The sequence below is a fragment of the Copadichromis virginalis genome, linkage group LG17, assembly GCF_057382275.1.
Source record: "Copadichromis virginalis isolate Kocher_CV1m ecotype Utaka linkage group LG17, C_Virginalis_male_GT1.1, whole genome shotgun sequence".
Lineage (NCBI taxonomy): Eukaryota > Metazoa > Chordata > Actinopteri > Cichliformes > Cichlidae > Copadichromis > Copadichromis virginalis.
The window spans coordinates 13,187,953-13,210,215 of NC_140634.1; the positions used below are offsets into that span (position 1 = coordinate 13,187,953).

At 41.2% G+C, this 22,263-nt stretch overlaps 2 protein-coding genes across 2 annotated transcripts in view; one reads left to right on the top strand and one right to left on the bottom strand.

Moving 5' to 3' along the window:
• Nucleotides 1–8,803, top strand: part of exoc2 (exocyst complex component 2) — a 52,326-nt gene extending 43,523 nt beyond the window's left edge. The window contains exons 19-28 of the mRNA XM_085436364.1: nt 338–397; nt 1,694–1,755; nt 1,842–1,911; nt 3,455–3,571; nt 5,212–5,353; nt 6,842–6,897; nt 7,010–7,132; nt 7,349–7,410; nt 7,777–7,836; nt 7,940–8,803. Coding sequence (XP_085292490.1) covers nt 338–397; nt 1,694–1,755; nt 1,842–1,911; nt 3,455–3,571; nt 5,212–5,353; nt 6,842–6,897; nt 7,010–7,132; nt 7,349–7,410; nt 7,777–7,836; nt 7,940–8,033 — 846 coding nt within the window. The 3' untranslated portion in view covers nt 8,034–8,803. The remainder of the gene's footprint in view (nt 1–337; nt 398–1,693; nt 1,756–1,841; nt 1,912–3,454; nt 3,572–5,211; nt 5,354–6,841; nt 6,898–7,009; nt 7,133–7,348; nt 7,411–7,776; nt 7,837–7,939) is intronic.
• A 5,114-nt stretch (nt 8,804–13,917) lies between these two features.
• LOC146689076 (interferon regulatory factor 4-like) lies at nt 13,918–21,874 on the bottom strand. Its single transcript, XM_085436769.1, has 9 exons — nt 21,804–21,874; nt 21,391–21,630; nt 20,655–20,841; nt 20,229–20,305; nt 19,177–19,315; nt 18,992–19,093; nt 17,635–18,009; nt 16,838–16,944; nt 13,918–15,769 (listed from the first exon to the last, which is right to left on the bottom strand). Exons 2-9 carry the CDS (start codon nt 21,586–21,588, stop codon nt 15,608–15,610), a joined length of 1,347 nt encoding a protein of 448 aa, XP_085292895.1. The 5' UTR covers nt 21,589–21,630; nt 21,804–21,874; the 3' UTR covers nt 13,918–15,607.
• Between the last annotated feature and the right edge of the window lie 389 nt (nt 21,875–22,263).

Below are 22,263 nucleotides of genomic sequence, written 5' to 3' on the forward strand. Positions count from 1 at the left end.
CAGTGGGTGCTACATTCATCACTCTTCTTGTCCTGCCCTTGTGCATGTCGCACAGTGCAGTAAACTTATAGGAATGAAATTTCACTCTGTGGAGTTGCTTTATGTGATGATCTTTTATTTGAAGCCACGGTACTTCTGTTGCAAACAGAAATGATATCAAAACTTGGATGGTTTTAATTCAGCACTTCGCAAAGTAGTAAAGTATAAACCCTGCTGTTAACAGAAACTATGAAATAACTATCCAGGGTTCAACACAAAGAAATCCTTTATGAATTTTAGAATAAACAGCTTTAGTCACGTCAAGAAAGCATCGTTACCGTTACGTTCTTTTCCACAGGTGTTGCAGTTGGAGCAGGTCCAGGACCAGGCTGCAGAGCTCAGCGTGAGGATCATGAAGGTAAGACGTGTACACTTATTTTCAAGAACATGCATAGGATTTTGTTATGAACAAAGACTGTTTGCATAGGATGGAAGTAGCCACCATGATGTCTACCACTGGTTTTGATTTCCACATTTTGAAGCCTCAGCCTTCATGTGTTTATGTTGTTTATCGAATACAGAAGTGGCCAAATCTGGATGAGAGTCGGGTGTAGTCAGCTACTCCTAGCAAGCATTGTTGGCAAATAAAGAGATACATATAATTAGTGCTAAATAAAAACAATAAAATTCTATAAATGAACTTACTAAAACTTACCTTTGATGATCTGTATCATAAGGCAGGTATATATTTTTAGACAATTCCTTTAAAATGCTTTAAAACGTAGCAACAGCAAAAACGCAACCATCTGGCAGCTACCAGTCACAGAAGGCTTCCTGGCAGCTCTCGCTTTGCGACTACCAGGAGCCTCCACCAAACGGTCAGGAAAGACATCATTTTCCTCTAGTAGTCAGAGGTTGCCAGGGGCGTTGCTAACCAGTCTCTGGGCCTGTTTGACTGAGGCGTACTGTACTTGGATTAGTTGAGGTGGGTCCTAGCAGGCAGCTGTAAGCTACACCTCACTGTCTTGGCTCTCCTGTCAGTCAAAGCAGCCACATCTCTAACTTTTGAACATTTAACACTTGAGCACTTCACATGAATAGAATATAAAAAATAAATCAGCTACTTGTTTAGAAGGAAGAGAATATCCTTTTAATGCTCTAAGTTGGCCATTTTAGCACAGGAGACTCAACTGGCCATTGAGGAACTGCAGTTCATTTTCTGTGTGGAGTTTGCATGTTCTTGCTGTGTCTGTGTGAGTTTTTCTTCAGGTGCCACAGATGGTCCAGAGATGTCCACTTAGTGGGGTTAGGTTAATTGGTGATTTTAATTTGCCCATAGGTGTGAACATGGTGTACAAATGATTGTCTGTGTTAGCCCTGCGACAGATTGGTGACCTGTCCAGGGTCTATCCTGCCTCTTGCCCTGAGGCCCTGTGCACTGATCACCAAAGTCATATATAGACCTGAAAACCTCTGTGTTCTATATTTGTCTTACATCTGTTCAGTCATAGAGCAGCTGCTAAGGTTTTATTTGGTCTTTTATTTACTGTGAGGTGAAGATAACCCTACGTGTTGACATGCACACACTGTCCACTTTACTGTTTCAGTGTACCTTAGATCTAAGTCTGTACTAACCTGTTTTGATCACAGAGTAAGATATTAGTGATGCACCTAAAATTGTCTTTTCACATGTCTGATAAATGCGTCTCCATAGGTCTTTGTAAACAGTTTGGAGCAGCTGAGTACTAAGACAGATGGAGACATTAACACATCTCAGTAAGTATTTGGAGGATTTTTTTCTCATCTCTGTGGTTACTGTGCTTCACTTGGACAACATTTTAAAATCTCTCCCATGTGTACAGCAACATTTCAGTGGACCTGTCCTCTCCTGATCGGTTTACTGGCATTCAAGAGGGCTTTACTCCAACATCTGTAAGCACAGTGTTTTTCTTTATTACATTCTTTAAATCGTATGAGGTTTAAACACTCGAAAACGCACATGTGGCAACTGCCAGCGTCACACCAGAGCGTGGGCTCCCTCCTTTACACAACTAGACAAACATGTGTCACTCATTCGAACCACGAAATGTTATCAGTCTGTTTCCTGGTTGTGGACAAGAAGTAGAGACGTCCTTATTTCCTGTAACTTGTTTGAGATGTTAGCAAAGGGGGTTAAGCGCAGGGGAGGACGAAGAGGAGGAAGAAGGGCAGGGCGTAGAGTGCTTCTGGTAAGGGGAAATGGAGCAAGGTGCAGAAGGGGTTTCCCCAGCCTGAATATGCTGCCAGACTTGACTGAGAGCAGATGACCAGAGTTAAGACTAGTGTCAGTCATGATACAAATGGGTGTTTTTGTGAGTTGGCAATCTAGCAACCAGTACATGCAAACTTGGACAGTGCGTCACTGCTATTAACACAAAGACATCAGTTTACTTTAGGCCACTAAGCTTTTGGAGCATGGTTGGTTTGCTTAATTTTGGACTGCAAACTCCTGCCAGTGATGTTGTAGGCATCAGAATGTCATTCTGACAGTGTCTCTGTGCACACGTTTAATTGGCATGCTTTATTGTGTGTTTGTAAGGGTGAATATTAAAAGCATGGGCATTTTAACGAGTGAGAGCTTGTTAAAAGTAGTTTCAGGTTCCTACACTAAGGTAGATTTGTTTTGCAGTTAGGCCAGGCAACCATTCTACCAGACATCAAACACAGGCACTGGACAATATTCACAAAGACATTGTGAGAAAAAGAGCGCTCCAAGCTTCACTGAAACCACAACTTTAAACCAAGGACATATTTTGGAAAGCAAAGCACATTGTGGTTGTAAGAACCTCTCCAGAATTGTACGAGGATTAAAGGTTTGTCATAGGTTTCAGGTTAGGAAGTTTAACCACAGGCTACAGAGCTCAGCCTGATCATCATGGTGGTATGAACGCCACATACACTGTGTATCTTTTGAACATAAATGATGTGGATTGCAGCTGTCATTGGTTAATGATGTCCCCTTGAGTCAGTTGTTGCTGGTTTAGCGTTTTAAACTTTATATCAGGAGAATGGAGTGAATGTCATGATGCTCAAATGCTAGTGTCCCAGCCTAAAGTGTACCCTGCTCACTGGTCCTTGAGCACGCCATAATTTATAAAAATTAACGTCGTGTTGTATTCAGTAAGACTCGAAACTAGCAACTGAGACCCGAAACTCATCAGAAGTGTTTGCTGAGGTCAAAGAGCGAGAAAGGTGAGGACTGTTTTCCAAGAGACGTCTATGCATTGGGGCTGCTTTTTGCAACTAGAGGAGTCGCCCTCTGCTGGCCAATAGAAACAGGCTTGAGGCACTTCTGCATGCACTTTTACATCCAAACATCCAGAATCCAAATCCAGGTCTACAGTCTGTAAATTGAACCTAAGCTGTGACAATGTTGTGTTGTGGCAGTCAAAGCATTCAAGTGTGTGTGTGTGTGTGTGTGTGTGTGTGTGTGTAGGAGCAGCGTCTACTGATAATCCTGAGTAACTGCCAGTACCTCGAGAGACACACATTCCTGAACCTGGCCCATCACTTTGAGAAACATAGCTTCACGGGGACAGAGAAGATCACACGGGTCAGTATCAACACTTCTAATCTGCAACTGTGCTTTGAAAAAAAGACTTCACACAAAGGAAGGAGCGCTCAGTGTTGTTGGCGAGAAATGCGTTGCGGTGTCATTAACAACAAAGCTGTCCCCTGGTCTCTTCTAAGCAGAGCGATGACTCTTCTTTAAAAGAAAAATACAACAGAAAAAATAAAGGTCGTGGTCTTGGAAGCTCAGTTCACTGTCACCCTAGTTTTTTTTTTCTTTCACACGTACACACTCATCCAGCTGCACACAATGACTAATGACTGAATCACAAAGCAAAGAAGCATTCTGTTGGTTTTCCAGTAAAAACAGTTTACAGCCATTTTCTTTGAAATATCATTTTTAAACCGATTCTCATGTGTCATTTATATTTAGATACGTATGGGTGACAGTTTGTCTAGATTGTAATCTTCAAATGTTAAAATAGCTGCAAAAGCAAATCTGAAAAATAAGAATTCCCACACAACACATCTGCCACACAGCTGCCGCCTCATGTAATCATACTGTAAATAGTTAGAAATGCAATAAACTCTCAATGAATTCATGTAAACTTGAGAAGTCACTGATATATGCACAATCTAAATTATTCATGCAGTTCATGAAGGATACAGGATTTCAACATGGACTGCAAAGTAAAATTACTCACAGCTTCCACACTCCATAATAAAGCCTTTAACCCCACAGCCTGCAGTTTAAAACAATAGGCATGGAAATCAGAAACTTCACTGTTATGTGTTGATGTAAAGGAGAATCATGCATCCTGTTACAGCAGGTTTTAAAGTGTTTCTTTTGTTGTGTGACTTTTTAATGTTTTCAAAAGTAAAGCCATGAGATAGGCAACATCACTGGCTATGGTAGTTAAATATTGATGAAGCTCTTGAGATGCTTTTACATCGGTGTTCCTCACTGTTTCAATAAAACATATCCACCACAGAGACAGAGAAAACTTTGAGCAAAAGCCTTGTTGTATTTGTAACGAGTGAGCAACAACTCCAGTGAAGAGTAGCCACAATTCTGAGCACCTATGAGCAGTCTGGATCGGAGAAGGTGAGCATGAATCCTTGAGGAGTAGGTTTCATCTTATTTCAGACTGGAAGTGTGGGTTTGTGAGATAAAATGCTATAAAGCACTGGTTATCTCTGTTTATGGGGAATTTTCTAATGCACATGTAACTTTAGGCGTCTGTATGCATTCAGACCACTGTTAAACTGATGCATACGGCTCACAAGACAACCTTGGCAAGATTGTCATCGTAACTTAAAGTAAAAGGCAACAGGAGACACTGACATCTTCACGTTATCAACGTTTTAGTGTTAATGTTAGAACCTGCTCACAGAGATGGAATCAGGTTTCTCTGCTCGCAGCTCTGAAGCTAAAATTACAGGCATGTCAATAAAGCTAACACAGCAAAGATTCAGCTAATCTGTACAACTAAGATAAAAATGCTGCATTAAAATCCAAACAAGTAGTGCGTCATTGCAAAGAACGCTGAGTAAATAGTGTATTATAATATGGATCTCTTGTTATTGTGTTGTGCATGTCTAATGATGTGTGGATTGGGGATAAAGAATCTGTTACCTAGTATCTAATCATTGCAGTAACATCGTGTGTTCTTGACCTGCCAGGTAAGCGTGGACGCAGTACGGGGGCTGGACCGGAAACTCTTTGAAGCCTACATTGAGAGACGAGCTGATCCGATCGCAGGCTCCCTGGAGCCCGGCATCTACGCTGGCTATTTTGATTGGAGAGACTGCCAAACACCTACAGGTACCCAGTTACCCTGCGCTGATAAAACAGAAGGAAATCACCGTCAGCAACCACTAACTGACCCTGGTAGAATCATATTTAAGCCCCTAGCAGGGCTGTGGGATGACAGCTCAGAGTCTCTCGTGTCTAATCTTTGTAGCTGTGGTTCACATGTGTCATGTGTAAAGTACGGCTCTTTGATGACTTACTGTAAACACCACTAACATCATTTAATCAGTCTTCCCAAGGCGCTCATGGCCTTTGTGTCTAGCTGTAGGTGTGCAGCGATATGTGTGTACACTTGAGTTGTAGCTTGACTTTTTTCGCTCACGCAGTGCACCCCAAACCCAGGTGAAACTTGACTGTGAATGTGTGGTCTACCTTAGTACAGGATGTGAAGCAACATGTCAGACTGTGTGAGAGCTGCGCGAGTCGTCTCAGGTGGGCAGCAGTTCATAGCACGGCGCTTAATCTTGATGAAAAGTTGTGAGCGTTGATCTGGTTTGTCGCCTGTGAGTTTGTGTGTTTGGACTACATGTGAAAGAGGAACATTTTGGACAGAAAACCACAGTTCTAGGATATGATACTTTCACTTGGTGCATTTTTTTGTGTGGGATTCAAGTTTGTGTGTGGGGTGCTGCAAAGCATTAAGAATCCGGTTTCAGTACTTTCTTTCTGTTTTTGCCTTTGACTGTTTCACCGTCAACGTAATGTTATATTTTGAAGCTTCCACACAGCACACTAACTCATCTGCCCCTTATCCTCCTCACAGACGAGGGAAATTAAATAATGGAAAACGTTGCACTGGCACAGTGTTAGCTTGGCTAATAATGAATCCTGTTGGCACATTTCTATCAGAAATCCAGATGGACTGTTAATCAAACAGCCACTTGGCTCTGCTGTGGGTGGGGCTGTGATCTTAGAGAAACATGGTTTTGCAGTCTTGTTGAGCTGCTACAGGTTCTGGTGAAAACGACTCTGCCCTGAATTTTCAAATAAAGAGAGAAAGATGAGTTTTCAATAGTCTGTTCTGCCAGAGATATAGTGTTAGAATTGCAGATGTTCATCTAAACATGGCCAGAGTTTCAAATAACAAGGTCAACAGTATGTACAAATGCTCAGGCTCACACTTCTGAACATGCTGTCTCACATTTTCTTTTTTTTTACTGTCGCTCTATATGATGTCAGTGAGAACAGATATCCCAAGCACACAGATGTGGCTGTGAAGCCCCACCCACCTGCTGGTTAAACCTTTTGTTTATGAGGGGCAACCAATCTGAAGAAAGCTGGCATAAATTGAGGGGGAGAAAGCTAAAAGTGGGGTTAAACTGAAGAAACTGTGGCCAAGTATAAGATGTATAGTTAAGATGAAATATACATATAAGATATAAGAAGCTGTAAATAAACAAAACAGATTCACTTTCCTTTCATGGCTAATTGTTACATGTCTGATGTTTTGCTTTTTATCTGGATCTTTGTTTGTTCACTTTGTGCCTTCTTCTTTCACAGGTGTAAGGAACTACCTGAAGGAGGCTCTGGTCAATATTATTGCAGTTCATGCCGAGGTGCTTGAATGCCTTTAAAACTCATCACTCATTTGTCAGACACTGCTTCTACTAGGTGCTTTTGCCACCTCGTCCCCCATCGTGACGTTTTTTTTCTTTCTTTCTGTGTCAGGTGTTCACAGTCTCGAAGGATCTGGTTCCTCGGGTTTTGTCTAGAATCGTTGAGTCCGTTGCGGATGAAATGTGCCGTCTTATGCAGTGTGTGTCCTTCTTCAGCAAAAACGGAGCCCTACAGGTAGGTACACACTCACACGCACATACCCGCAGTCGCAGAGCAGTTTCTCACTCATAGTAGGACCCTGACTCATAAGTCGACCACCGCACTTGGGGGGAATTACCTGTCATTTTTGATAAAGCCATATTTCAGTTCAAGGTACCATCTGGTGTCAGTTGATGATGATTACATGATTACATCTCCGTTGTTGCCCTTTTTCTGTAAACCCCCATACAGGCTCGACTTGAACTGTGTGCTCTGAGAGATGCTATAGCCACATACCTAAACGCCGACAGCAAGTAAGTGCGACAAATACAGATCCCCACAGTGGCAGAGACAGGAAGTCCCACATATGTGCCCAGTGATTTATGGCTGTGGATGTCACGGACATAAATCTTAGCAGTCACACATCCCTCACTACAATCCCTATTTATGTTAGTTGGAGGGTTTTGGAAAGGAAGTGAAAGTAATCTGGTTCTGTTGTGTGCATGTACTGTGATGTGCGCCTCTGTGTGTGTGTTTGAGTGCGCGTGTATGTTCATGTATGGCAGGTTAGTGTGCCCGCATACACACACAGACCCATCTTGAACTGTGTTTTCTAGTTCTCTATCGTTCATAAATGGGTTCCTTTATGTGACATTTTTAACTAAGCTTCTCATTTTCAGCGCCAGCTTCAAACTGGCTTTGGAGTCTCTGCCTCAGTTACACAGCGGCGCCGATAAGAAGTGAGTCTGATTCCGGTATATGTTACTAATTGGAGGGACTGTGACCTTTTGGCGTTTCCTTTGTGTCTTTGAGATTAATCTTTAATTTTAATATTATCTGCAGGTTACTGGAAGAGCTGCTGAACAAGTTTAAGAGCAGCATGCAGCTCCAGCTCACCTGCTTCCATGCCTCCTCTGTCCAGCCCATCAAGAGATAAATCTCATCCACTCCACCACCCAAAACAGAAGTCTGTGTCTTATCTATTAGCTAATGAACTTTGCCTGTATCTCTTCGGTTATCACTTTTTTGTTTACTCATCACTTTCAATTTCTGCTTTACTCGATTAAACACAAGTGTGTATTCATCTAATCTCGAAGACACTAAATGAGTCGATTTCATTGTTACTGTGCAGGACAGTCCCTGTTACGTTGGGTATGCTAATTATGTACGGCCACTCACGTACTGACAAGTAGTAAGTGAGTGGCTAATGTGCTTGTTTCTAGAAAGTTCAGGAACAGTCTGTCAGTGGGATGTGGAGCTGCAGACTCTGAATGAAATGTGTGTCAAAGTAACAAGATTTTTTTAAATGATGATGATGACAACAAGATGGTTTTCATGTACTGTGCCACCTGTATTGCTCAGTAAGTTAACTAAACATCAGCCTTCAGCTAGAGCTGCAAAATCTCAGTCTGTGAGCTACATGGAACTGGATCAGATCCTGATCCTGTCAGGATTTTTAGGCATGGTTGATAGTTTGTTTTTTGAAAGCATTGTACTGCTTTAATCCTTTTCATGCAGCCTTATTGTCCCATCACATTTCATTGAAATCCAGCATGTTTGTCAGTAAGCTTCATCTGTGGAAACCACAGTTAACTGTGAGTCAGTTATATTGATGCTTTTCTTCTAATAAAACACCATCATTGGAATTTACCATCAACTCATTTTTTTCTCACCTCATGAGACATTAATAAAAAAATGCTTCTTTAAGACTGCGGTAAATTCTTTTGTATTACCCTGCCAAAAACCCAGTAATACATGAATGCTTGATTTAACATGTGTTTTAAAGAGGGTGTACTAAACAGCTTTATTTAACTATGTATAAACACAGAACCTGCATGTGGCACCATATACATAGATTCATACAAGCTAGTGGGATTCAGTGGGTTGTAGAACCACCTTGAGAAGCAAAAACTTGATATTTTCTGTGTAGCTTTATCAGTGTCTCATATCATTTTGGAGGAAATTTGCTGCACTCTTCTTCCTAACATTGCTTCAGTTCATTGATATCTGTTTACGCACAGCACTCTTAAGGTGAAAGCATTACAGTAAGGTTGAGGTCTGGACTTTTGTGTTTCATTGTAACACCATGATTCTTTCCTTTTTCAGTCATTTAGAATACTTTTTGTGCACAGAGTTCTTGGTTGACTCAGTTTCTGCAAGGTACCTGGGTCCTGTGGCTGCAAAGCAAAACAAATCCAAATCAACACCCCTGCACCACTCGGATTTGACAGTTGGTATGAGGTGTTTGGTTTTCACTAAACATGGTGTTGTGCATTATGGCCCAACACCACCACTTTGGTCTCATCTGTCCAACATTTTTCCACAAGTCTTGATGCAATTTTGCAAACCTTTCTTCACAAGCACAAGAACCTCACGTTTAAGCCGTATATTCGGTTTTGTCATAAACGGCAACCAAATACACAGCGACTTAGGTCTGACACAACAGACAATCAGTTATAAAACATTTATTTTGAATTGTCAGAATGATGTCACTCATTGTATAAAAGGAAACAACTTTAACAACTGGTGAAATACATGTCTATATACATCGTGCTTACCTTATGCAAGGGCTAAAATCATGAAATTCATGCAAAGTTTACATGAAAATGTACAAGAGCTTTCATGTCTTTAATTCGTCTGACCAGACTGACCAGTTCCTTTTTTCAACAATGTCTTTATTAGTGTTTTAAGTAATGACAAAATGAGAACAGAAATGCAAGCTACACCTCTACAGATGCATGGACACTAGCAAGTGCGGCAAAAAAGGCTAAACTCACATGTAAATGTTCCTTTAAAAGGTGACCAAGCATGCAGACATGTTTTACAACTGACTTCATAAAAGCTGTTGTAAACTTTGCCCTTTTTTTTCTTTCTAAAAATAGAATAGTCTAAGGAACATTATTCTTTCTTTATTTAATCTTTGTTCTGTGTTTGTAGGAGGTAAAGTAAAATACCCTTACTGGCCACTATATAATGTTTTAAGGTTTCTTAACCAATGCCAAGCCTTGTCTGCCGTATTGAATGTGATACAACTACTGGGTGCTAAGGATAAGTTTGTATTCCCCAACTGGTTTGCAGTGGTTCCTGAACGTTGCTGGGTGAAAGTGGTTGCAAAGAAGCTGCGCCACTAAAAAAAACCCTAGCGTTTGCTATTGCTAGCAGATTGCCTGTAGTTGGTCTGCAAACATTTGCTAACTACTAGTTGAGTGGCAGTTTGCTTGCCTTCAAAGTTGTGCCCCAACACAATTAAAAAGGCACAGCTTTTATTTTGAAGGCAAACAGTCTATATTTATTGTTTTTGTTGCACTTTTCACAGTTTAACTACAGCTCAGAGAGCAGCTGGGCAGGGTTTGTCACAAGTCCATCATTTCCATTTAAAAGACAGCTGCAGCAATATGCTAGCAACTTAACTAATCACAAGGGGTCTTTTATGAACTGATTAGGAAATACCCATTTTCCTTTGCAACAGGTGGGTTGTTAGAGAAAACAAATGGGAGTTCGCAGACTGCCATCAATCTCTAGCAACTAACCAGTCAATGAATACTCTGCCTCACCACCCCAACTGGTTGTTGCCAAATGATCAAAGACCAGTCTCTAAGCGTTTGTGACTGGGACCTTATTAGTTTGACCCAACAGTGTCTCCGTGATTGTCCAAAAGTGGTCTGCAAGTTATCACATGGTTAGTTGTCAGACATCTGCAATATCTCCATATCTGCTGTGCAGGATTTTCCCACTCAAACATCTCTAGGGTTTAGAGGGAATGGTTAAAAAAGAGAAAATGTCAATGTCAGAGCTCATTACAACCAAGGAGTGAATGAAGAAGCACATCTCTGAATGCACAACACATTAAACCTTAAAGCAGATGGGCTACAGCAGTGAAGATAACTGAATGCCACACCTGTGGGCTAACAACAGGAAACTAAGGCTACAGTTTGCAGAAGTTTACCAAAATTAGATAACTGAAGATCAGAAAATCATCTCAATTACTTCTGCAACATTCACAGAATTTGTCCTATATAACATCAAACTTGGATCTACTCTATTTTGTATCAGCGGTTTCTTGGTGCACACTGAGCCCCTCAATACTACCTGAGCATTGCTTAAATGCTACAGTCTGCCTGAATGTTGCTGCTTAACATGTCCATGTCTTCTTCTAGCAAGATAACATGCAATGGCACAAAGCATTGAGGCAATTCTGAAGGCTACTGCAAAGTGTCTCTATAGACAGTTCTCTATTCAGAATAAACCTCCACTGAAGTTCTTCAAAGATAACATCAAGCGTTGGAAGGTGCAAAATCTTTCCACTTAATTGTAGGTCTGTGAGAATGAAGGGACTTAACCTTGATTTTAACCTCAAGAGTTCATGCAATATTTTTGTTAAAACCCCCTGAGTAAAAGCTGAAAGTTTGCACATTAATCACATCTTGGTTTTGTCATTTCGATCCACTGTGGTTGGGTATAGAAACAAAATTGTTACAACTATGCTTCTGTAAGACAAGTATTTCTGTATCAGTCGGTATTGATACTCTCAGCTACAATGTAAAACAACTAAAAGCACTGCAAGGGAGGACTTGATTGCAAAAAGCAGCTTGCTGAGCAATTGTTGGCTTGGAGATGAGATTGTAAGGGTGTGACTGATATTTTTGGTCCAAACGTGATGTATGGTGACTGTTCGACTATAGTCGTTAAACTTATCTGCAGTCCAAATGTCACGCTCAGTAGTGGAAATTCTAACGAAGGCACACTTGCAGACAGTTGGTTTGTTTGCACCATGGCTCAGTAGCGGGTTTAGCTATTCATCTCTGGAGTTGCAGCTCACCAGTTCACTCATTCTGTCTGGCATGTCAGCATCTAGCTGTCAGGGAGGAGCATGAACACAGGGTGTATGCAGGGTGGGGACGGAGTGGGCCGTTACTCGGGGCAGCGAGCAGAAGACACAGATCCCAGAGGAAGAGAGCGACAACAGAAAGTGTGGTTCTGTGTGGGTGTAGGGACCTAAGCGAGCAGTTGTGGTAGGTCTAGTCGCCCGGGCAGACACGCCCACAGCTCACATGAGAAAGTTTGACGAGACACAAAGGGTTAACTGAGGACACTGTCGAGATCTGCTGTTGTGTTTTCTAGCAGGAGATGACCCATTAAATTTCAGCTTTTGAATGTACAAACCACACCTGTGCATTTCTGTCTACGTTCATCGACCTCAGACTTTTTCTCTGACTTGGTTTCCCATCTACAAGTAGGGGAAAGCCATAGAGAGCAGGCAAGAGTTGTTTTGATTCTCTGCGTTCTAAACTTAGCACTCTGCCTCCCACGGATTCATTCACAAAATAAGTTCAAAACCCCAAAGCCTTATCCGCTCTCCACCAGCTCTGTTTACAGTAACAGAGGTGAGAAAGGGGAGTTTTTTCTCTTTCTTTTTTATTTCTATTCACCAGTATTCTGTTCCATTCTGGAGACAATATGACAAGACCTGCTTTAAAAAAACAACAAAAACATTTTTGATCTGCAGTTTTCTTTGCTGTGAGTGGGTAAATAAAAGGATGGAGAAATTTGACACATCACAGAAAAGTTGTCCCCTCGATTGTACCTGTTTTTAAGACAGATGTTTTACAGCTGAGCTCAAAAGAAGAAAACATTTTATAGAAGTGGCCAAGATTAGTAAGAAGCAGAAAAACACTGGAACAAGACTGGAAAAGCGTGGCATTTAGACATGTCCTACTTTTTGATTTGTTTTTGTTCCAGGTAATAAGATGCTGTAGCTATTGTGATTGACATCATGATGTTGGCCTATGTACTGTACATAATTTTATATATAATGTGATGTGATATTTTAGCCCCGCCACAAAACCTTTCACTGATTACAACCTCCATCGATTCTATGTTAGGATGGTGTGTAAAATGTGATGGGAACTTTAGCAGTCTGGACTGTTTTTGCAACAAATGCTGTGCAGAATACATGTAAGTTGTTGTATATATGGTCTTGCTGAAACAGAGATATGTTTGACCGCTAGAGTTTGGACAAAGTTGATCGTGCAACAGGACAATGATCTCAAGCGCACCAGTTAATCTACAACAGAATAGCTGCAAAAGAAAATCAAGGCGTCGCAATGGCTTAAAGGCCAGACCGCCACCTGACTGAAATGCTGTGATGGGACCTGTGCATAAACAAATGCCCGCAAATCCCGATGATGTGTAGTAAAGAAGAGTTTCACAAAATTCCTCCATAATGATTTGAAAGATAACCAACAGTGACTTTGCAATTAACTGATGCATCTTTTGCTGATACATTTTTAAAAAATATTGAAATCAGTTAAAATTGCATCAATTAAACTGAACTATAATATCTTTGGATTTTAGGAGAAAAAAAAAGATGCAATCAAAAAGATTGAGTCCAAAGCCGTGTAATTACCCACCCTGCCCTTCCTGCTGAAAAGGCATTTTGTTTTCAAAGTAAGCTTTCTGAGTTGTTTTTAACCTCAAACTAATGACATCTTCCTTTCTTCCTTGCTCTTCTTCAAAAATATTTTGTGGCAGTTACAGAAATGTTGTTGTTGTGGGGTTTTATGGTTGTTTTCCATGAAAGTGGAAACAGACTGTAATCTATGAGCAGAAACCAGGAAGGCTCTCTCGAGCGCTGCACGGAAAACCAACCTCTTCCTCTCTCTCCGCCCCTCTTGATGTCATCATATTGTTTGTGATAACCAAGTGTTTGATTAACCAGTCACATCCTGCATCTGAACCACATTTCCTGTTCAGACGCTCACGCGTAGTGCTGATGTTACCATAGAGCTCACACAGTTATGAAGAGATCTTGTCACTTGTTACGTTTTTAGTCATTTATTTATTTATTTTTGAAGGAAATGACACTTTAAAAACAACAACAACAACAAATGTTCACTTTAACCCTTTCTCAGATCTGCTATATAACAGTCACATTTAACATCACTATTTGATATAAAATTGAGTTTAAAAAGCTTATCTAAAATCAGCTCCCTGAGTTGCTCTCTCTCTCTCTCACACACACACATACATAAACACAGCCAGGCACAAGACTCCATTCATAATTTACTAAATGATGGTGATAGTGTCTCCTAACAGAAATGTATTTACAAGGAAAAATGTTTTTAAAAATTAACTAAAAAACACAAAAGCTCTTTTGCTTCACTTTCTTGCAGACAGTCAAATGAAGAAGTATGATAACAGACAGTTGAATACAAAAACAACAACATCAAACTGGAGCCAGTAGCTCCTTAGCTAGCAGGGGCTAGCTATGGTTTTGGTTATTAGCTTATATTAGCTTATATTACCTTAGCACAAAGTCTGAAAATTCTTCCATAGTTTTGTCCAGATATAAAATTAGATTCTTGAGTTTAATTTTTTGAAAATTATGGGCCAGATTTACTAAATGTGACAAAATAGCACATGTGCACAATCTCCAAATAGACACCTCATTGGTGTGGTTAGTTTTACAGGTGATTTACAATTGTTGTGCTCTTCTCTGAACATAGCTGCAGTTTCTGCGCTAAATAACATGTTTACTGGTTTTCATTAGAAAGTAACAGAAGGTACATTTGGTAATTTTCAAACTGTTTCTCTTATTTTTTTTCCTAGTCTATAACTAAGCCAAGCTAGGCTAATCTTAGCTAACCAGCTACTAGTTGTTGCCTGGATTGGAGTGGTTTGTGAATGCTAGAGATCTAATATAACTATTGGCATAGAAAGTGATTAGGTTCATTTGCTAATTTTTTTTAAGGCACAAAACTTTCACTCACAGTTTTCTATGATACAATCACCTCAGCTGTCAGTTTCATTTGCATAGTAAGCACATAGACAGTACAAAAATACGACCTCTGGGTCTGAAAAAATGAAGCTAATGCGCCAAGTACCTTAAACTTGCATTCTATCTGAAAGGTACCAGATGGCAATACTTGCGACTGCAAAAAGACTTCCTATTATATCAAAGTCTTTGGGAAAATTGCTTTCTGTCTTGACCTCTGGAAACACTTTCCTGATGTGTTTATGGTCCTAGTCACTTATTTTGGTTCACATTGAATAAAAAACATGAAATTTTTTTAGAAATCTTGATCACTAGGTTTAAAATGGTATGCTCATTGGCTAACAGCTTATAAGTGACAAGTCGTTAGCAAACCAAACTAGCGATAATGAAAATGTTCATCGCGAGGCTTCAAAATGGAACTTTAAAAACCGGTGGATGACATCTCAATCATCTTTAATACTTTAACACCTTCATTTTTAATACTGTCTACGAGTAAGCATCAAAATACTCATTATGCCCAAAAGAATACAAAAAGGGAAAAAATAACACTGCATTTTTGACTTAAGACACACACACACACACACAGATACAAAAACCATACAGGGCAGATGGTTGCTGACTTAATGTCCATCATTTTTTGTATACCACTGTCCACTTTGTCCACATCTCAGAGTTTTCTTGCCTGTCGTGTAAAATGTCATCGTGACATTTCCAACAGTCACTTAAACCCGCAAAGTTCACTCCTGCAGGCTGCTGCTGTGGTGATGTGTGATGGCCCTCTGGTAGTCCTCGGAGGCATTTATGTGCTCTGTGACTCCTGGATGCTCATAGCTGCGGTAGTAGTGGCTGCCCGGCTGCTGGGCATAGTACAGGAGCTGCCTGGTGAACAGAGGCTCTACCTGCAACACATGAGAGCCAAGGAGGTCAGCAAAATCCATTCAGCATAGCACTATTTATTTATTTATTTATTTTTACCCCCAAAAAAAGTGAAAAAGTAGTTGGTATTTTTGCCAAACTCAATTAAAAAAAGAAAAAATTCAATACACCCTTTCATTTTTCATTTAGGGCAGGGGTGGGAAACTCCAGGCCTCAGGGGCCGGTGTTCTGCAGGTTTGATCCAACACAGCTGATATAAATGACTCAATGGCCTCCTCAATATGTCTTGAAGGTCTCCAGAGGCCTGGTAATGAACTAATCATTTGATTCAGGTGTGTTGACCCAGGGTGATATCTAAAACCTGCAGGACACCGGCCCTTAAGGTCTAGAGTTGGACACCCCTGATTTAGGATGTTAGAGTTTGGGATATATTGAAGCCTTCTGTTGCAGTTCTGTGACACACTCCCAAGCTGTTTGGTTTTTGATAGTTTATTATTTATGGGCGTTTGACTGTTGACAGAGATCCAGGAAGGTTGATTCGCTATTTCAACTTTCCCAGCTTTGTTTTATGAAACCATTTTGAGAAGTCAAACTAGAGAAGGGCAAACCATTTCTAGTTTGGTTAAAGCTCAGCTACGTGGTTAGTTTGATTGAAAGTGTGTCAAAAATCTGTAGCTAAAAGGCACGAACCTTCACTTGGCTCATCCATTTTCACTTTATATAGAAATCAGAGTCTCGGGAGGGTGACAGTGGAACCAGGCTGGCCCTGAATCTCAGTGCGACTTATTTAGAAACCAAATTTTGTTATGAAACACTGTCAACGCTATGACTATGAACAAGGTCCTACAGACTTTCAAATCTTAGGTTTAAACTTTCAAATCCTATTTTTCACTTTTCAGCCCATACTTTAAAGTTTCAGCACTCTACTTTGAACCTTTCAAATCTTAGTTTTGATTTTAAGAACACCAGTTCGAACTTATTGTCAGCTTCCCAGTAAATATTAGGCTTCACTGATCCTCATAAACAAAATGAGAAAAAAATGAAAGATCTCTGGATCATAATCAGTGGTTAAACTCGGGGGCAGCAGTCACCTGCACAGTGAGGGTCCTTCTTTGTCTCTGTGGGTCCAGACACTCATCTCCGAAACACAGGAGGACCTGGAAGCGGGACGGCGGCCTTAGCCCGTAGCTCTGAATCTCTGCAAGTAGGCAAAAGGACAAAAATGCATCAGTAACAGCTCTGACACCTAAAACACATCAGAATTGATGATTTCAAGCGAATTTCACTTGAAGTGGTGTGACATTTAGAGTGATTCGAATGGAAAGTCCTGGTCACACCATGTATGCAAATACAATTAGCTGTCACAGCTGGAGCTGCTTAGCATGTGGGCGGGATGATGTGGCTGTGTAGACTTCATGTGACTCTCGGCTTATCATAAAATACTTCTTTAAGAAATTATTCTTGGCTGGCACAGTATGTCATGAAGTGACTTCCAGAAAATCAGCTGAGTAATGAGTCTCAGTTTGTTCTACTGCTAATTACATTTAGTGGATTTCGTTTTGAGTTGAGGTGGAGAGTTCTTGACTGAAATCCAAATTTTAGACCAGTTGGTGTTAGTCTTTCTATGTACAGCAAGGTGCCAGCTGGTATGAGTTCTTAAGTGAATCAATCAGATTAAAACATATCAACCAAGCTCTGTCCAGTACACCATGCTGATGATTAAGATACAGGTCAGGGACTTGGTGAATTAGGCATGGCACCATAGATAGGCCTTCATTTAAAAGAATAGTAACATACTAACCCAAAAAAGTGAGAACGTTTTAGTCTTTCGAGCACAAGTGATTGTTGATCAAAGATCCTGAGCTGATTTGAGTTTGTGTCCTCTCACCTGTGAGGTAGTCCTGCGTGTGGAGCAGTTTACAGGTGACGTCTCTCTCCAGCTTGTTGGGTTTGTCTCCGTACGGCGACGGGCCTCCCTGCCAGTACACCCTGCTCTGGCACAGCCTCCGGGCATAGAGCCCATCTGCTCGCATCCACAGCAACACTCCCCTCTCGAGGCTGGCTGGTGGACTCGGAGGACACTCGTCTGGCCTCCTCTGGGATGATAGGCTGTCAACAGGCAGGGGCACCAACTCATGACCTCCAGGCGTCAGGTAGTGCTTATCTGGGTTGCAAGGAGTGATATGGCAGCCATCCGGGCTGGAAGTGGTCACCTCTCTCACCAGAGAGTCCCGGAAATATACGGATACGTGCAGACGGAAGTCTAGAGGAGGACACAGGTAGAAGTTAGCTGAAATTTCTTTTTTTTTAAACTCTTTTATGGACTGTCTTTGTTTTATTTTTTAAAAATGAAGCACGTAAGGTTTTCAATGTTCACCACAGCCCAAAGTCGCAGGGTGCTGCTGTATATTATTATTTCAGCGTTCTACATGCTGCTATGTCTTGTACTTCTATAGGAGCGTTCTGCTGAATCTGACGGCAATCTGCATTTTTTTTGGAAATGGTTTTCTGTGTATTGTTTATATGATCAAAATAAACACAAGCAAGAACGATTTGCATCAGATACAAAATTCCTTCACATGTCACTAAAACTAGACCAAAAAACGAAGCTAGTTTGAACACGCTCGGTCGTCAGCTTTGATTAAAGTTGCGTTCCTTTTTTTCCAGCCTCTAGGGGGCAGAGTAAATATTCAAAATTAGCCGCATGTCTATTGAATCAAGCTACCAGCTTTACCTAAAAATAAATACATTTTAGATTATAGCCACCTCATGAAATTCCACTGATAGCGGCTCTGTAGTTGCTAGATATTTAACTTTATTATTAAATTTGGTGCTGATTTTCTGTCTGCTGTTTGTTATGGACAGTCAGAGTACAGTTAATAAAAATGGCAGCCTGCAGCATGATACAGATCCATACACTAAATGCAAGAACTGAAATTAAACTGCACTGAATAAAGCCAAGGAACAAAGTCTCAGGTGAAATTAGTAGTTTTCTGACTTCTGCACAGCATTACGCAGTTTCAACCTAATTGTACCTTTAAATGCTAAAATCTGTGTCATACTGTGACATTTTCAGCTGTTTTGAGCTTATGTAAATATGCATTTGCTGCTTGTTCTATGTAGATGGATTTTTGCTTTTTTTTTAAAAAATAGGACCTTAAGTTTAATTCTCAGCAGAGGATTCTGGTGAGAGTTCCTGATTTTATAGCGTGAGGGGAAAAAGTGAACTGAAAGTATTCGTGTACCTGAAAGTGCCTCTGCTGATCTGATGCTGGCGTCCAGTGTGAAAGGCGAGGGCTGACTCTCAGCTGGACCGTATGAGTAAATTGAGGCTCTTAGCTGGTATCCTGCACACAGAACAAACTATGTAGGCAATGCTAAAACTGATAACAATGCTTTTATTTTGCATGCTAAATAATAAGCCGTGTACCATTTTCCATGGATGAGCCCTGCCACGGCAGGGTGCGGGGCGGACAAGGACACTGAGTGAAGGGCAGCTCGGGCAGAGAGGCCTGCTCCTGACAGTAATCTCTCCAGCCGCATTCTGGACTCGCCATGTACTGTGGCATCTATAGAGAGGAAAGCAGTTAGCTGAGTGCACATCTTTGATCATAAGATACCAACAAACAGTCTTTGCATGATGCTTTTGTAATACATTACTCTTTAGTAGGCTTATAAGGACTTTTTTGCAACTTGTTTTATATGACCATTGCAGAATTCTTTCTTCATCCATAGATTTTTGCTTAAGCTAGTGATAAAATCCTTGCACCATAAACTCTGATTTGTTTTTGCATGAAAAGATAACGCCAACTCGCTGACTCACAAAAATAACTTAAATCAACTTGAGAGGAGAAAGCTGATTTGTTCATTTTGAGTGTGTAGTACTTTAAAAGGATAGGTCACACAGATTAATCAGTGCAGAAAAATCAATTATGGTGAGTAACATCTGAAACTACACCATGTCCGAGAAACTGAGATCTAAGAAATAGACATCACATTACTAAAGTACGGATTTAAAACTAAGCATCTGCAGCCTTTGTAGACGTGTTCCATACTTTATGAAAACAAATGTAAATTATTAAGTAAAGCAGAGCATAACTATACTCTTCATTACCCAGGCAGGAAGTACAGATAACTTTAAATAAACTAGGATAGATAAAGTTAAATGCAACAACATTTAATTTGGTAAATGAGAATTAGCATTTACAGTGTGGCAAAAACATATTTTGCCATAAATTGTGTGCTTTTTTTTTAATCAGTTGCTGCCAAGAAATCTAAAAAGGACCCAAAAACTCCAGAGTTTCTATCAGCCCCTGAAGTCAGCACAAGTCATAGTTGGGGATGCACATCATTACCCTTCACTTGTGTTTGTAAGGTCATCCATGCATGCACAATATGACACTGTCTGTGTCTTCAACCTCCCTAATTCTCTCTGTCTTACTTTAGTCCCGCCCCACTTGTTTCTATGTGCAGGAAAATCACCTGAGTCGGCACAGAGGGGTAGGAGGGATGCATCTGAAAGCTCCCTGGGCTCAGAGGACTGTCCTCCTGTCTGGGCCCTGCATGCGGGAAAGAACATTTTTATTAGAAAAGCGCTCTAGAAAATGTCTGAACACATTTTCTGTCAGTACATTTAGAAAAGTCCACATCGATGCAAGTACTTCAGCATGACTTGAGCTGGTGCTTTGACAGTTTGAGGAGTCAGAGAATTTCCACTTTATGTCTGATACACAACTAATTATCAGATTGTGATCATCTAATAATAATAACTACAATAAAACACATCAGTAAAACCCTTTATCCAGTTTGGTTATTGCCGCTGTAGCCCAATCAGCTTTCAGTATTACTACCAGCTTAATTCATGCTGCAGTAAACTTTTTTCAACGCTTTGTTCGAAGGGGGACTGACTTTTCTTGGCGCCCTCGGGGATGATGCGGTAAACTTTGTAGGGGTCCGAGATGTCCAGCTGGCTCCTGTCCACCAGTTCCTCAAAGTCATTGCTCTTGTTGAGGGCGCAGCGCAGGCGTGTCTTCCATGTCGGCGGGTCGGGTTTGTCGATGCCCTCCCGAAACTTGCCTTTGAACAGCGCCCAGGCCTGCAGACAGGTCCGCGGGGAAATGTTTAGAATACCTCCCTCAAGTTTAGCGCGAGAGAATCACACAGCCTGGCCTCTCCTAACTGCGACTGCACGGCCTGTAGAAGAACATCCTCCCGGTGCTGATAACTAGTTACTAACTCTTCACCAATAATTATAAAACAAAACTTTCGTTTATTTTCGTTAAGTGGCTTCTTTGGAGCACACAGTCATTTTAAAGAAGTTGTTTTGCGTCGCTCTCCCAGTAATGTGTGACTTTTTTTACAGCATGGTTCAAATATTCTTATATGGAAATAATCGCATCCTAATGTATGGAGCGAATTTCATGAAAGACAGCAAAACCCTTTTTTATATAATGCATCAGAGAATATTCAAACGCTACTAAGACGCCTAATCGAGTTAATTATTTTTACACACATCATTAAAAGGCTATAAGAGAGTTTAACAGCTCTAAAGTTTGTAATACTTTAACACATATTGCTGTTGTTTTATTCTGAAAGGCGCAGCTCGCTTGTGGCTGGCGGACCCCGGAGGATGCGGGTCTCTTACCTTAAAAAGCGCGGCATCCTCATCCCGGTTGTAGTCCTGTTTCCCGGCGTGTTTCCACGGTATCCTGAAGATGGTCTTCTCGTCGTTCTCCCAAACCAGACCGGGATATTTCCCGCAGTCCACCTGCTCGATGAGCCACTGGCGCAGCTTGCCGTTGCCGCTGCTGCCGGAGCCTCCGTAATCCACGTCGGGGTTCATCTCTGACCAAAAAGACGCACGGGACAACTCCACTGTCTGCTCCTGTAACGTAGTAATATCACACGCTCTCGTGTTTGTGTGTGTTTTGAAAGTAGGCTTGTGTAGGTTTAGTAAAGAATGATTAAGTTAAGTAAAACTACTAAAGGTTAACCCACTGCGCTCCCACGCAGACTAACTTCACTGTGCGCTTCGCAGGCTGATCGAAGCCGTCTTACCTGTGAAACTTGAAAGCCGTCGAGTTTTGATATCAGTCAGGGTCAGAAAGTCCTCATCATTCCGGCGGGCCCGCTTAAATCCACCCAGCCTATGGTGAGCAGAGGGAGGGCGGAGCCGGGATGCTGAGGAGGGTGCACCTGCTGCTTCTGCTAGGCCCGCCTGCTTCCCTCCTGCGAAGCTTATCAGCGCGCACACAGCGGCCGATCTACAGTAATACACTGGGGAAACCCTGCCGGCGTCAACCCGAAGTGTCACACACCCGCACACGTGGAAAATGATAGGATGGAGACGAAAACAATTCTTTGAAATTATAAAGCTTTACGAAAAGTACTCTAGAGTGGTCCAGAGGTAGAAGCGACGCAGAAAAACATCGGCAGCAGTTTTCCCACTGGAAGATTATTCAGAACAGCTGACATAACGCCTCAGACAGGAACACAATACCACATAAGATTATCATTT

Excerpts from the sequence above, each read along its gene's own strand:
- LOC146689076 (XM_085436769.1), bottom strand. The coding sequence starts at position 21,588 with ATGAACCCCGACGTGGATTACGGAGGCTCCGGCAGCAGCGGCAACGGC. Across the intron at positions 19,094-19,176 it reads GGGCTCATCCATGGAAAATG|GATACCAGCTAAGAGCCTCA; the intron begins GTACACGGCTTA and ends TTCTGTGTGCAG. Across the intron at positions 15,770-16,837 it reads GAAGGACCCTCACTGTGCAG|GTAGAGCCTCTGTTCACCAG; the intron begins GTGACTGCTGCC and ends CATGTGTTGCAG.